The sequence below is a fragment of the Sorex araneus genome, chromosome 4 (assembly GCF_027595985.1).
Source record: "Sorex araneus isolate mSorAra2 chromosome 4, mSorAra2.pri, whole genome shotgun sequence".
In the NCBI taxonomy this organism is placed as follows: domain Eukaryota; kingdom Metazoa; phylum Chordata; class Mammalia; order Eulipotyphla; family Soricidae; genus Sorex; species Sorex araneus.
Genome location: NC_073305.1, coordinates 98,987,536 through 99,001,988, shown reverse-complemented (window position 1 = coordinate 99,001,988; position 14,453 = coordinate 98,987,536). Strand labels below are relative to the sequence as shown.

Sequence of the window (14,453 nt, the reverse complement as noted above, 5' to 3'; positions counted from 1 at the left end):
AGAATAAAAAGAAACCCCATAATGGGAGAAAATATTTGTCCACCACTCCTTTGACAAATAGATACTATCCAAGATATATAATGTTCTGACAGCACTTTACAAGAAAAAATGTAAAACAATGAACTATCTCACACCAGGGAGAATGGCACACATCTCAAGGAATTGGCATGGATGTGGGGAAAAGGGCATTTTCATTTACTGTTGGGGGGAATGTAGACAGGTCTAGACTTTTTGGAAAGCAATATGGATACTTAAAAAAACTAGGAATTGAGCTTCCAGCTGACCCAGTAAATACACTTCTTGGAAGCTACCCCAATGGTCCCCAAACTCAAATCAGAAAAGACATCAGCAATCCAATGTTCACGGCAGCACTATCTGCAATAGCCAAAATCTGGAATCTGCCCAATTTCCAAGTGTAGATGACTAGAAAAAGAAATTATAGCACATATACACAATGAAATATTACTTGGCTACAAGAAAAGATGAAATCATTCAATTTGATGCTATATGAATAGATCTGGAGAATATCAAAACTTGAATCCCTAGCATCCCATATGATCCCCCAAGCTCCTTCAGAAGTAATCCCTGAGAACAAGGCAGGAGTAAGTCCTGAGCACAGACAGTGCACAGTGGTCAAGAAAGAAAATGAAAAACAACAACCCTCGCTAAAATACTGCTTAAAAACAAAGCTAATGGGACTATATAAAATGGAAAAGCTTCTGCAAAAATAAAGGAATTACCATTAAGTTGAAAAAAAAAAAATCCATTGAAAGGTAGGTTCCATGGTGTAATGGTTAGTACTCTGGATTCTGAAAAACACATCTTAATGAAATGGTAGAAAATATATACATACCATTTATCTGGCAAAGGACTAAGAGCCAAGATAAAGTGTTTATGAAACTCAGTAAGAAAACAACCTCATTAAAAATTGGAGAGAAAAGCTGGACAAACACCTACCATTTCCCTCTTCTTTACCCTTTGCTGCTGCTGCAATGACTTAAGTAGCACTCTTAACCAGGTGTGTATGCACTGGGTGATCACTGGGGTCACATTTTCAGCAGCAGTGCCCAGACACCTGGTTTTGGTGTGGGTATTTTTGGCAATTCCTGGGGATCTTAGATAGCAGAGTTGCCAGGATCATGTTCAGCACAGGTAATTATACCAAAAATTGAACTCATTGCCTCATGCTGGCACAGCAGGTATTTTAGCCAATGGCACTTTTAGCAAATGAGTGGTCTTCTGATCCCCCAACTACCACTGACACTTTTATCAGTGAAGTGATACATACAGCCAACAGGCACAGGAAAAATGTTCATTATCACTTATTGTGAGGTAAATGCAAATAAAAACAATGATGAACTATCACTTCACACTGGTGAAAATGGCCAGAAACAAGTGTTGGCAGGAGTGTGGGTATCCTAGTATACTGTCCCTAGTATACTGTCAGGAAGGGTGTGTGTGTGTATGTAAATTGTTCCAATTTAGGTTTCTAACCGAATTAACAAAATAACTAATTTTAAGAACAATAGAAATGATTCCTGAAAGTATAGTCTTAATAACTAATTTGAAAAGATACATGCACACCTATGCACATTATAACATCACAAATACAAAGATAGGGAAAATCAAATACACACACACACACACACACAAACACTGGAATAACACTGGAATAAGAAAAGATGAGATCGTGCCTTTTGTGACAAGAATGAAATCAGACAGTGTCATGCTAAGAAAATTTAAGTCAGAGGGAGAAAGAAAGCACCAGATTATCTATTTTACTCACATTTGTGCTAGAAAAAGCATATCAAGGGAACACAGTAAAAGTAAAATAAACCCTTGGATTTTTACTATAAAACTGAGATTAAAAGAGGGAGAAGAATTCCAAAGGAATGGCACTTTGTTGGAGGGTGTGGTGTGATAAATTATATTTAGAAAATAGATGTGAATCCCTGGCAGGGAGCCGCAAATCACTGAGATGTGGCGGCCTTGGGCTACCGGACGATCCCCAAAGTACGACTCTTCATCTCTAAGGATCTCCTGGGAGAAGTCATAGCGGGCTGAGCCCCTAAGGATGTACAGGGAGCCTGGCTCCAGCAAGAGCTCCAGCCATTCCCCAGGTTCCTGGGTGTGGACGAGCCGCATGACGCTGGGAGACAGCAGGGACAGGCCGGCGATGGTGTCTCCGCAAAACTTGACGCTGTCCACGTGGGGCTTGATGTAGCCTCGAGGTTCCAGGTCCAGTAAGTGCACGGAGGACAGCAGGGTCTGGTTAGGGCCAAAGGCAGCCGCCTGCACGCGCTGCAGGATGGCCCGGCTTGCCGCTGTCCAGCACGCCTTTCCAGTCTCTCGGAAGCCGTGGATGGCCGCGTCCCAGTGGCCATATTCGTAGTGGCGGCGGCGCAGCTCGAGTTCCAGCTCACGGCTCAGCATCTCCTCTTCGACCGCGCTCAGGAAACCAGGCCGCACCACCGCAGAGTCGCGCAGGCGGCTCAACACGGCCGGGCCAGAGAGTCTCTTGCCTGCATGCTGTCTTCCCCGGAACCCCTCGGAGGGGATGAGCTCCAGCTTCCCTCCCCGCCCGGAGCAGAGCTCCCGGTGGCCGAAGACCACCGGAACCTAGCAACAGCCATGCTCGAGGTCCCTCTCCACATGTTCGGACAGGCCTCACACATGAAGGTACCTGCAGAGGAACCCAGGTGTATGTAATCCCATCAACGGTCAATATTCAGAGACTTAAGAGCAAGCTCCCAGAAGCGCTGCGCGATATTCTATAACCTACTTCTTTCTCTGGGAGAAACTTGCAAGCTACTAAGAGTTCCTGCCCACATGGGTCAGCCTTGCAAGCTTCCCACGTTGTATTCATATACTAAAGCCAGTAACAAGCTAGATCTCATTCCCCTGACCCTGAAAGAGCCTCCAGTGTGGCATTGTTGGGGAGGCCGAGTGGAGAGAAGCTTCTAAAATCTCAGAGATAGGACGAATGGAGACGTTACTGAGCCTGCTCGAGAAATCGATGATCAACGGGATTTCGTGATTGTGATGTGAATCCCTAAAAGTTGTCTTAGAAACTAAAAAATGCCTAAATTAATGACCATATTTCTTTAAAATATTAACCAGCTACCAAGCCATTCTTTTTGTTGGTGGTGTGTCTCTCTAGATGCTGATGGCTGTTGACTGGTCTGTTCAATATTTGATAAAAAAATTGAAAAGACACAAGCAATTCCATGAAATAAGAATGTAGTTTGCTGCATTGTTTGACTCTTCATTACATGAGAGAATTTCTCTCTAATATGCAATACTGCTTAGCAGGATTTTACCCACAGTAGAACTTTCAAAATTGGAGTCAATCTCTTGAACACGGACACTGTTTCATCAAATACATGTATTCAATATTGATTCCTTGTTATTTCAACAATGTTCACAACATGCGCATAAGGAATCTATTCATCACAAGAAAACTTTTTTTTTTTTTGCTTTTTGGGTCACACTCAGCGATGCAGAGGGGTTACTCCTTGCTCTGCACTCAGGAATTACCCCTGGCGGTGCTCAGGGGACCATATGGGATGCTGGGAATTGAACCCGGGTCAGCTGCGTGCAAGGCAAACGCCCTACCCGCTGTGCTATCACTCCAGCCCCACAAGAAAACATTTTCATCTAATTCCTTTACTTAAGAGTCATCTCTCAAAGTCATCTATGAAGGTTCAAATCAACCTCTTTCAAATTGTTAATATTGATATTTTGACCTCCTCACATGAATTATGAATGTCCTTAAGAGCATCTATCTATAATGATAAATCTTTTCCAGAAGGTTTTCAATGTACTCTGTGTACATCCATCAGATTAATCATTACATATGGCAGCTACAGCCTTATAAGATATATTTCATAAATAATAAAATTTGAAAGTCTAAAATGCTCCTTGATACATAGCTTCGGAATGGATTTTGTGTCAGCAAGAATGAAAATAACATTAATTTCCCCATCCATCTCCTTCAGAACTCTGGTGGCAAAATCTACTGCCAGTGAGAAGTAATATTTTGAATGGAATTTGTTTCTAAGCAGCAGGAATCAATAGTGGGCTTCAAATATTCAGGAAGACTTCCTGTACACAGAAATACAATCAATCATCCAGGCTTTCTGTCTGTTCCCCCCTTTTTTTCCCCTTTTCAGTTTTTGGGTCATAACTGGTTATACTCAAGGGTTACTTCTCACTCTGCACTGAGGAATTACTCCTGGAGATGCTCTGGGGACCACATGGGTTGCAGGGATCAGACCAATGTTGACTACATATAAGGCAAGTGTCCTACTCCCTAGTGTATAACCCTTGGTGAGCACTATGGCTGAGTGTGTGAGTACCACAACCAAATATATGAGAATCACAATTAAACACGTGACCGCTGAGAACAATGGCAAAGAGAAGGGGAAAAAATATGTGTTAAAAAAAAGAGGATTTGGGGCTGGAGTGATAGCACAGCAGGTAGAGCGTTTGCCTTGCAACTCGGCTGACCCGGGTTCGATTCCCAGCATCCCATATGGTCCCCCGAGCACTGCCAGGAGTAGTTCCTAAGTGCAAAAGCCAGGAGTAACCCCTGAGCATAGCCGGGTGTGACCCAAAAAGCAAAAAAAAAAAAAAAAAGAGGATTTGATTTTCGAAAAGAACACAGGGCCAGAGAGTTAAATTTTTTAAAAAGAGAACAGCATAGCAATCAAGGTGCCAGTCAACATGGCAGACCCCAGTTCGATCCTGGCACTGACTATGGTTATCTGAGCACTGTCAGGAGTGATCTCTGAGTACTACTGGGTGAGACCCAAATCTCTAAAACAAAACTTTAAAAAAAAAAAGGAGGAAAAGAAGATAGGTTTATGACTCTTATATAGGCAAATCACTAAACAGGGGTCAAAATAAGGCACACAAAATTTACATGAGGATATCCAAAGACTAAAAACTATTTCCCCCTTGTTCTACATTGATTTACTTTATCTACACACACCTACACATACACATACACACACACACACAGGCACATTTTTGGCTGCAGCCTGGGGTACTCAGGGCTTACTCTTGGTTGTACACTCAGGGATCATTCCCAGGGACCTGGAGGACCTTATATGGTCCTGGGGATCAAACTTGGGTTGGCAATGAGCAAGGCAAGCACTCTAACTGCTGTATTCATTGTACTTCTCTCCTGATCAGAGTACTTTTTTGTTGTTGTTTTGGGTCACATTTGGCAATGCTCAGTGGTTACTCCTGGCTCTGCACTTAGGTATCACTTAGGGGATCATATGGTATGTAAGTGTTTTTGCTTACTAAGTTTTCACTTCTCTATCTCTGATGATGAGTGTATAGAAATATTCTTTTATGAAGCTTTAATATGAAGATTTTCCTTTCTTTTAATTTTTTCCTTTTTGTTTTTTTAATCTTGGTCTTGTAGTTGGCGAAGGACAGGCGAGCATTGCGAATACTTTTCCCGGCTTCTGCTGCACTGGCCAACGCTGCTGCTCTTCTCTCTTTGAGGTCTTCCTTTATCGCATCTCTGCACAGCTTTGTGAGCTCGGACGTTAGCTTGTGGTTGCCTGAGGCTTGCGCCAAACCACGTTGATGAATGAGCTCGAGTTTCCGAAGACAGGCGTCTGTTTGTGGCTTTCTCACTCTCGGAATTCTCTGCACAAACATGGAGGTGCTGAACGAGTTGATCGTATTCCTTGTCGATGTTGTCAAGGACGGCATCTTCCCACATTGCTGCAATAGTGCCAAAGAGCTCCCAGTTGGTGGTCATTCTCGGAGTTGTCTTCTTAGACTTAAATTTTGCTGACTTTTCTCCGCACTCTGTGAAGTAGAATTTTGCACGAAGGAGACGGTGGTCCGATCCCTTTTGGAATTTTGGGACAACAGTGACATCTGTCAGGCAAAAGCTTTGATTGAATATGATGTGGTCAATTTCATTGTGGAACTGTCCACCGGGAGATTCTCATGTCCAGCGTTTAGATGGACTTCTGGAACTGTGAGTTATCATGGATGGTCTTGGTCGACATGATGAATTCAGACAGTCTCACCCTGATTGTTCCATTCTAGGCCATGTGTCCCAATGTGGAGTTCTTCGGGCGACCTTCTCGAACCTATCTTGGCATTAAAATTACCAAAATGATCTTGTCGGAGGTGTGGTCTTCTTTATAGAACTTCTCCAGTTCCATGTAGAACCTCTCAATTTCTTCTTCATCGTAGTTGGAAGTTGGTGCGTAGACGATGAAGATAGAAACTGCAGGCAGTGAGCCACATCTATTCAAGCGTAATCGTCCAATTTGGGTTGTTAGGCCTTCAAATGAATCGATGCTCATGGCCAAGTTCGTGTTGACAAGGACACCAACGCCACCAATGCCTCTGTTGTTGCATGTTCCAAGGAGCAATTCTTCTCCAGTGTTGAAAATGGTGTGATGTGATTGACCTCATTCCGGTCAGACCAATGATGTCATACTTGATCTTCTGCGCTTGCACCATCAGGTCCTCGATGAATGCTTCTGATGCCAGTGACCGTGCGTTGAAAGTACAGACAATCATCTTAGTCTTTCTTCATTTTGGCAGTCTAGTTCGTCCCCAAGATTTCTTCAGCCTCTCTTTGCTCATCTTTCTTAACACTGCCATATCGGGGGCTCTTTCAGTGATAGGTGAATGAGGCCAATTGTTGTTACTGTTGTTGGCATATGGAATATGCGACAGGTAGCTTGCTAGGCTCTGCTGTGCGGGCTCAATACTCTTGGTAGCTTGCCGGGCTCTCCAAGAGGGACGGAGGCTTTTAGGGCGGCCTCCAATCGCCCTTAGAGGTGTTACCATGGTTCACACTAGATTTGAACCCTATCAAATATTGTATGGGAATAATAGGTATTAAGCCCTCCGACGTCCTGATGGATCTATCACATCCTCCAGAAAGGCAATGGAGAAAATTATTCACGACTTCTACTCAGATCTCTTTGACAACCATGTCCACCTGCCCACATACCAAATTCCACAGGATGGATGTCATTCCCAACGTTCTCCCTTCTGAAATCCGACACGCCATTTCGCTGGTAAAGACGCAAACAGCACCTGGTCCGGACAAGGTCAGACCTGAACACCTGAAGAATCTGCCGTCAATACAAATCAATAAACCGGCCCGACTCTTCACACGCTACCTGTCTGAATGCAAGGTTCCGTCCCAGTGGAAAACCAGTAGGACCGTTCTGCTGTACAAGAAGGGAGACATCCACGACATCAGCAACTATCGCCCAATCTGCCTGTTGTCTGTCGTCTATAAGTTGTTCACTCGTTTAATCCTGAATAGAATAGGCAGAACACTAGACTAAGGACAACCATGCAAGCAAGACGGGTTCTGAAGGGGATTCAGTACAATACACCATATCCACACAGTGACCAAACTCATTGAAGTTTCTCGAGAGTTCAAGATGTTGCTCTGTCTAACATTCATCGACTTAAAGAAGGCCTTCGATTCTGTTGAGACTGAGGCGGTCATGGAAGCCTTGGTCAAACAGGGCGTTCAAACTCAGTATATCAAAATCCTCTGCGAGCTTTATTGTGGATTCACCACCAGGATCTCACCATTCTACAGGGAAGTGATCATTGATGTAAAGAGAGGGGTGCGGCAGGGTGATACCATTTCACCGAAACTCTTCAGTGCCGCCCTTGAGAACATCATGCGACAACTGGAATGGGAAGGAATGGGAGTGAAGATAGACGGTCAGCAATTACACCACTTCGCTGATGACATCATTCTCATAATGCCAAACATTAGCCAAGCAACACAAATGCTGGCCGACTTCGACCGCAAGTGTGGAAAGGTCGGATTGCAGCTAAGTCTCAACAAGACGATGTTCATGAAAAACGAACTGGTCCCTGAAGCTCCATTTGCTCTCAATGGAATGAACATCTCCGAAAGCAGCAGCTATGTGTACCTGGGTTGAGAAATCAACATGAGGAATGACTTGGTGCCAGAACTGCGCAGGAGGAAGAGAGCAGCGTGGAAAGCATTCAAGAGCGTCGAAGAGGTGGTTAAGAGAATGAAGAACCTCCGACTCTGGGCACACCTTTTCGATTCCACCATTCTTCCTGCACTAACATATGCCTCAGAAACCTGGGCCCTACGCAAGCAGGAGAATGCTATTAGGGTATCCCAAAGAGGAATCGAAAGAGCTATGCTGGGAATGTCATGTCTCACTCAAGTGAGAGAAGGAATCCGGAGTTCTGACCCCCGTCGACGGTCAAAAATCAGGGATGCTGTCTCGTTTGCCAAGGCATCAAAAATCAGATGGACCGGTCATGTAATGTGATTCAGAGACGACCGTTGGACTAGAGCTGTTACAGACTGGATTCCAAGGGACATCAGAAGACCTCGTGGCCGCCCAGATTTCTTCGTCAAATCTCTGAGTGAATGATTTGAGGCTCTTTCTGTTCCTGGAGCGAGCAGGTATCATTGGGCTACACTAGCTCTCGACAGGGACAAATGGAGATGTTACTGGCGCCCGCTCAAGCAAATCGAAGATCAACGGGACTACAACTGATACAAGTTTTTTTAATGGGCTGCAATGGCAGTGCTCAGGGTTTTTGTTCCTGGCTCTGCACTCAGGGATTATTCCTAGTAAGGTTCTGTGGATCATAAAAGGTGCTGGGGAAGGCAGCTGCACTACCTGACATATTATCACTCTGGCCCCTAAAGATTTTTCTCTTTTAGTGCAAGGAAATGCTAATTTATATGAATAGTTTAAATGAGCAATATCATAAAACTAACTGGGATGTCTGTGCCAGGTTGGAACCTAAAATATTAGTGCATGTTGAGTAATACTATTTTGTATCACATGTTATTACTACACAAGATCATTAAACTCTAATTTATTTTCTTTTTCTTTTTTAAAAGACCGAGAGAACTTTATTTATTTATTTATTTATTTGGTCATACCAGGCGATGCATAGGGGTTACCTCTGATTGTACACTCAGGAATTATTCTTGTCGGTACTCAGGGGACCATACGGGATGCTAGGAATCAAACCCGGGTTGGCCGCGTGCAAGGTAAATGCCCGACCTGCTGTGCTATTGCTCCAGCCCCTATTTTCTTTTTTGCCCAAGAAAATTTCATTTTTCTTTATCACAATCAGAAAAATTTTCGTTTTCTCTATCTATCATTCAAAAACAAAGAAAACACAGTAAAGTCCTAAGATGTTTCAGTAATCTGCATCTGCTTGATAAGGTTGCACTAGATATATTTATATTGGAAAAATTGTTTGCTGTTCACCTAAAACTCAAATATAAGTATCATAGCTATTTTGTTTGCTAAATGTGGCAACTACCAAACAGGACATGAAAATATAAACAATTTAGTATAAGCGGTTCCAAATACTTCATAGCAGATACTTACACTAAAAATTATTTGATACTTTCTCGGAATTCAAATTTAACTGATGATTCTATGTTTTAGCTGGCAATCAAGGTATTTGGCACAAGAGATCTAAGATTTACTCAAATTGTCAAATTCTCTGAAGATATGCCAGATGAAGGGGGGGAGGTTATAAAAAAAAAAAAAGAATGCCAGATGAACTACTGTTTTATTTAACTCTACTAATGCTAATAAGAGTGGTCAGAGCAGAAAACAAGTCTGCAATACTAGCAGAAAGCATAAAACCTGGGTATCAAACTAAATATATTGGTCTTCTTATGGTGGGTGGATTTACAATTCTAGACACAAATTATATATTAAGTATGTAATTTTTAAATTAAATTATATTAAATATGGCATCTAAGATGTTATGATAGGAAGTACTGCAACAAAGGTCATTTTTGAAAGCACTACCAACAAAGATCAGAAAAACTGGTTGGGAGAATAAACAAAGATAATGAGTTCTCCATAAGACATGACTGTTGAAAAGTCAATCCTCAAAACATCTATTAGACTCCAAGTCTTAGGATAAGCATTGTCATTGTTCTAGACTATATTTTCAAGGATGTTTATATTGAGAACAACATCAGAAGACAGAACTCTCACTCTGGGATAAAGGGCCAGTTTGTGTATTGTCTGTCCATTGTAAAACATTTGGGATCACTACACACAGAAATTCCTTTCCACCATAATTCAATGCAATCCACTAGTCTTCTTTATGTTCAGCTATGGAAACCAGGGCTTAAGAACTAGAGCAAACTATAGTAATCTGGTTATTATAAGAAATTAATAATTTTTAATACAGAATCTGTGCTTTGTCTCTAATTTCCTATCTTAGCCAGCATCTATGATCAATTTATGGTAGGCTAATTTACTAGTTTGTATATTGAATAAAATATTGAATCATTGATAGTTCTTGACAAATATAAAATTTATTATTATAATTTCACTTTCCTTTTGCTTTATCTTACAAGAAAATTTCATTTCTGTTTGAAATAACAAGCATTTCTCACTTGATATTCTCTTTTATCTTTTTTCCAGACATAAACAGATAACTGACATCATGTAAATTCAAGATATATTATGTGTTGATAATGCTTAGATACTACAAAATGATTGTTATCCTACCATTATCTAAAACAATCTTTACATAATTAACATTCCTTTCTTCTGGTGAGAACATTTAAGATCTATAATCGTAGCAATTTCCAAGCATGTAACATAAGTTTTAAAATACAAAACCGCTCTGCATATTAGATCCCCACAAGTAATTTATCTTACAGAAGTTTATAGCCTTTGTCTAACATCTTATCTATATTACCCCACTCTTCCTGTTCTAGTAATCACAGTTCTATTGTTTTGAGGTGTCTGGCTTTTTCAGATTCAATATATAAATTAAATCATCTAGTGGGGCTGGAGATACAACATGTAAGCTGACGTGCGTTCAATTCCTGACACTCCTAATATGGTCCCCTAGACCCTCAAGCAGTAATCCCTAAGCACAGTGTCAGGAGTGATCTTGGAACAAAGTTGAGTGTGGCCCGCCAACAGAAAAATCATACAGTGTATATCTTTCTGACTTGATTTATGTAACATGATGCCCTAGAAGTTCATCTTTGTTGTCACAGATGTCAAGATTACTTAACAGTTGAACCTAATACATAACTGAATCAATTTTTTTCATTTTTAGATTATATTTTTTTAGTCCAACTCTTAACTTCACTATTTGTTTCTACTACAAAAAGATATTATATATTAAAACTTCTTGGGGCTGAAGAGATAGCATAGCAGAAAAGGCACTTGCTTTGTAAGTGGCTGATTCATATTTGATTTCCTGCACTCCATATGATCTCCCTGATAGCCTGCCAGGAGTGATCCCCTGAGCATAGAGTTAGGAGTAAGCCTTGAGCACATCTGGTGTGTCACCCAGATGTGACACAAAACAAAATGAAACAAAACAAAAAAAAATCCTTTACTTCTCTGGCTTAGTTCAATTGCGCTAAATGCATTATCTGATAAATGCATTATCAGACAGCTTACAGACTATCATGGATAAATGTGACTGTACAAATAAATGGTCCTAGATCTGCTTTGATTACCATAGGGTTAGCAATGGATTTTCAAAATACCAAATACCAAAATACTTAATGAGCAGAGAACCTGTTGAACTGTTAACTGAAAGACAAAAGTACTGCCATTTCTACTGTTTTTGTGTTAGAATGCAGGGGAAGGCAATTATATCCATGGTTAAGTAATTATTAGGGTATTTTCTCAAGGTGACTTTTTATAAAACCAGTTTGTGGGGCTGGAGCGATAGTATAACAGGTAGGGCGTTTGCCTTGCACATGGCCTACCCAGCATCCCATATGGTCCCATGCTTGATTCCCAGCATCCCATATGGTCCCCTGAGAACCGCTAGGAGTAATTCCTGAGTGTAGAGCCAGGAGTAACATCTGTGCATTGCCTGGTGTGACCCCAAAAGCAAAAAAAACCCAAAAACCCAAAAACAAAAAACCCAGTTTGTGCTTACAGGTCAATGGTATTAAGCACATTGCACATTTACAGTGTAATATAACCAACACCATACTCATTACAGAAGCTTGTCATTTCAAATTATAACTCTTCAAACATTAAACAATTCACTACTCCCTCAATACCTATTGTTGCTATTATTATTGTTGCTCTTGTTGAAGTAATGTTGGTTTACAAAATTCTATTTTTTTTAATACAAGTTCACACTGTTTCCAATGTATGAACTACATCCACCACCAAAATACCAGTACCTCTTTACCACAGAACACTGGATATTGAATTGTTCCAACATCACTCACTGAAAACCTCATCTTTTCTATGTTGATTTGCATACATTTTAACTAAAATAAGAATATGTTTGACATAGTTCTCCTGTACTACATACACTAAAATAAAGATAGTTCATCCAAAGATAATGTAGAGGCAGTGAAGGAAAGAAACCAAGAAGTAAGAAAATATTTTTTTATAAACCATTTAAGAAAGGACTAGTACTTAGAATGTATAGAAAACTATTTACAGATGAAGAAAAAAAAGGTAATCTTATAGGAATAGGTAAATGATATTCTGAGTGTGCTTTTGAGCTATACCTGGTGGTGCTCAATGACTACTCCTGGATCTGTGCTCAGAGGTCAAATGTGGAAGTGTTGAGGATCACATCAGGATCAGACACATGCAAGGTAAGTACCTTACATCCTGTGCTTTTTTTCTATCACTATTTTTTATTTACAAAAACAGTAAATAGTAAATGATTTGAACCAGTACTTCACAAAGAGGAAACTGACATAGTCAATAATTATACATAAAGGTTGGATGCCCAAATCAACAATACCAATTAAAACCATAACTATGTATTTATTTTACAATTTTAGCTATCATCAAATTAGCAAATTTAAATAGTTTGCCAATATCAAGAGTTGACAAGAGGGCTGGGGAGAAGTACACAGGGTAGGTTACTTGCCTTGCAAGCAACTAATTTGGATTTGATCCCGTGGCTCCATATAAAATCCTTCCAAGCCCTGTCAGGAGTGATCTCTGAGTGTAGAGCCAGGAGTAAGCCCTGAGCACCACTGATGTGTGTGTGGTGCAACACACTACTTCCCCACAAAAAAAGAGTTGATGAGAATAACACAAAATCTCACACAGTGCTGTGTGAGTGAAATTGCTATCATTTTTGTGGCTAAAAAAGTATGGCATTAACCAGTAAAATTAAAGTTATCCACATAATACATATGGCAATTTCCCTTATAGTAGTTACTATGCCAGGAAATATGTTCATAACAGGTTGGCTTGTAATAGCTACAGAATTAACAAAACATACATCAATAGCACACTGGATAAGCTAATTTTGGGTCTATTGACATAGAACACATGACACAGCATTGAAAATGTACAATCTATAGCTACTGAAAAAAACTCTAATATGGCCAAATCTTGACTAAAAGAGGGAAAATACAAAATAAAACATTAAATGACCTAATTTATATAAAATTGGTCATGGAATGAAACAACTTCCATTATTTAGTTTGCACACACAGGTGGTAATATGAAAAGAGAAGTAAGGAACTCATCATAAGTAGAAAATGGTGATTACTTCTAAATGTCAGGGAGGGAATAGAAAATGGAAAAAATTACACAGAGGACTTCTCTAGTGTTGCTGCCAATTTTCTATTTCTTGATTAGTGTGATAGTTGAAAAAAATCTATCCTCTTAATAGTTAAAATGTGCATATTTTATGACCTTTGTGATTTTGATTACATGCTTTTTTTTTCAATTTTAAAAAAGGAAAAACCCCATGTATTTTAAAGTTAACTACCAACAAACCAAGTCAACCAGTCTGCATACAGGGTATATGAGAAGGTAAGACTGAAAAGGTTGTCAGATGATTCACAAATCAAAACTCCTCACATAGAATACAATACATTTGTACAAATATTTGTATGTAAGGTGTATGAGGCCTATAGTAAAGATGTATGTCTGAGGGACTCCCCAGCCCTGGCAATCATAACACAGATCCTTAACTATGATAAGAAGAGAGCAGGACAAGAAAAGAGAAGTTGAGAAATTTAAAAAAAAAAAGAAAGAAACTGAATCTTATGGTAATACTCATTAAAATGCGCTACCATTCTTTAACTTACCCTCAAAGTGTGGTGCTCTTGTGCTAATAATATTCTTAGTTCTTCATGTAGTGTTATAACTTCCAGAAACTGCCCCCATAAGGCCATTAAAAGTGAGCAAAGTTGTGCAAGATTCATATTTATAAGTTCAGCCAGTTCATCAGGATTTTCTATTTTCTGAAATGACAAGAAAAAAAACACCTTTACTGCAGAGAGTACTACTGCATATATAGGTATATTAATGAGATTATTAATATAAAGTCAAACTTTTTGTTTTATAAAAACACATGTAGGGGAATGTACCGTTGTATGAAGAATAACTCATTAATGACTTTCTGTATGATAGTTACTGGAATGCTTTTAAAATCTAACCAATATACCATCA

The 14,453-nt window shown here is 40.0% G+C and overlaps 2 protein-coding genes across 9 annotated transcripts in view; both read right to left on the bottom strand.

Moving 5' to 3' along the window:
- FAM135A (family with sequence similarity 135 member A) overlaps positions 1–14,453 on the bottom strand; it is a 136,169-nt gene that overhangs the window by 39,755 nt on the left and 81,961 nt on the right. For all 8 annotated transcript variants that reach the window (XM_055134702.1, XM_055134701.1, XM_004605887.2 and 5 more), the window contains one exon: positions 14,090–14,245. In XM_055134702.1, the coding sequence (XP_054990677.1) occupies positions 14,090–14,245 (156 nt within the window). The remainder of the gene's footprint in view (positions 1–14,089; positions 14,246–14,453) is intronic.
- Positions 1,783–10,729, bottom strand: LOC105942846 (alpha-ketoglutarate-dependent dioxygenase alkB homolog 7, mitochondrial-like). Its single transcript, XM_055134940.1, has 2 exons — positions 10,704–10,729; positions 1,783–2,533 (listed from the first exon to the last, which is right to left on the bottom strand). Exons 1-2 carry the CDS (start codon positions 10,727–10,729, stop codon positions 1,783–1,785), a joined length of 777 nt encoding a protein of 258 aa, XP_054990915.1.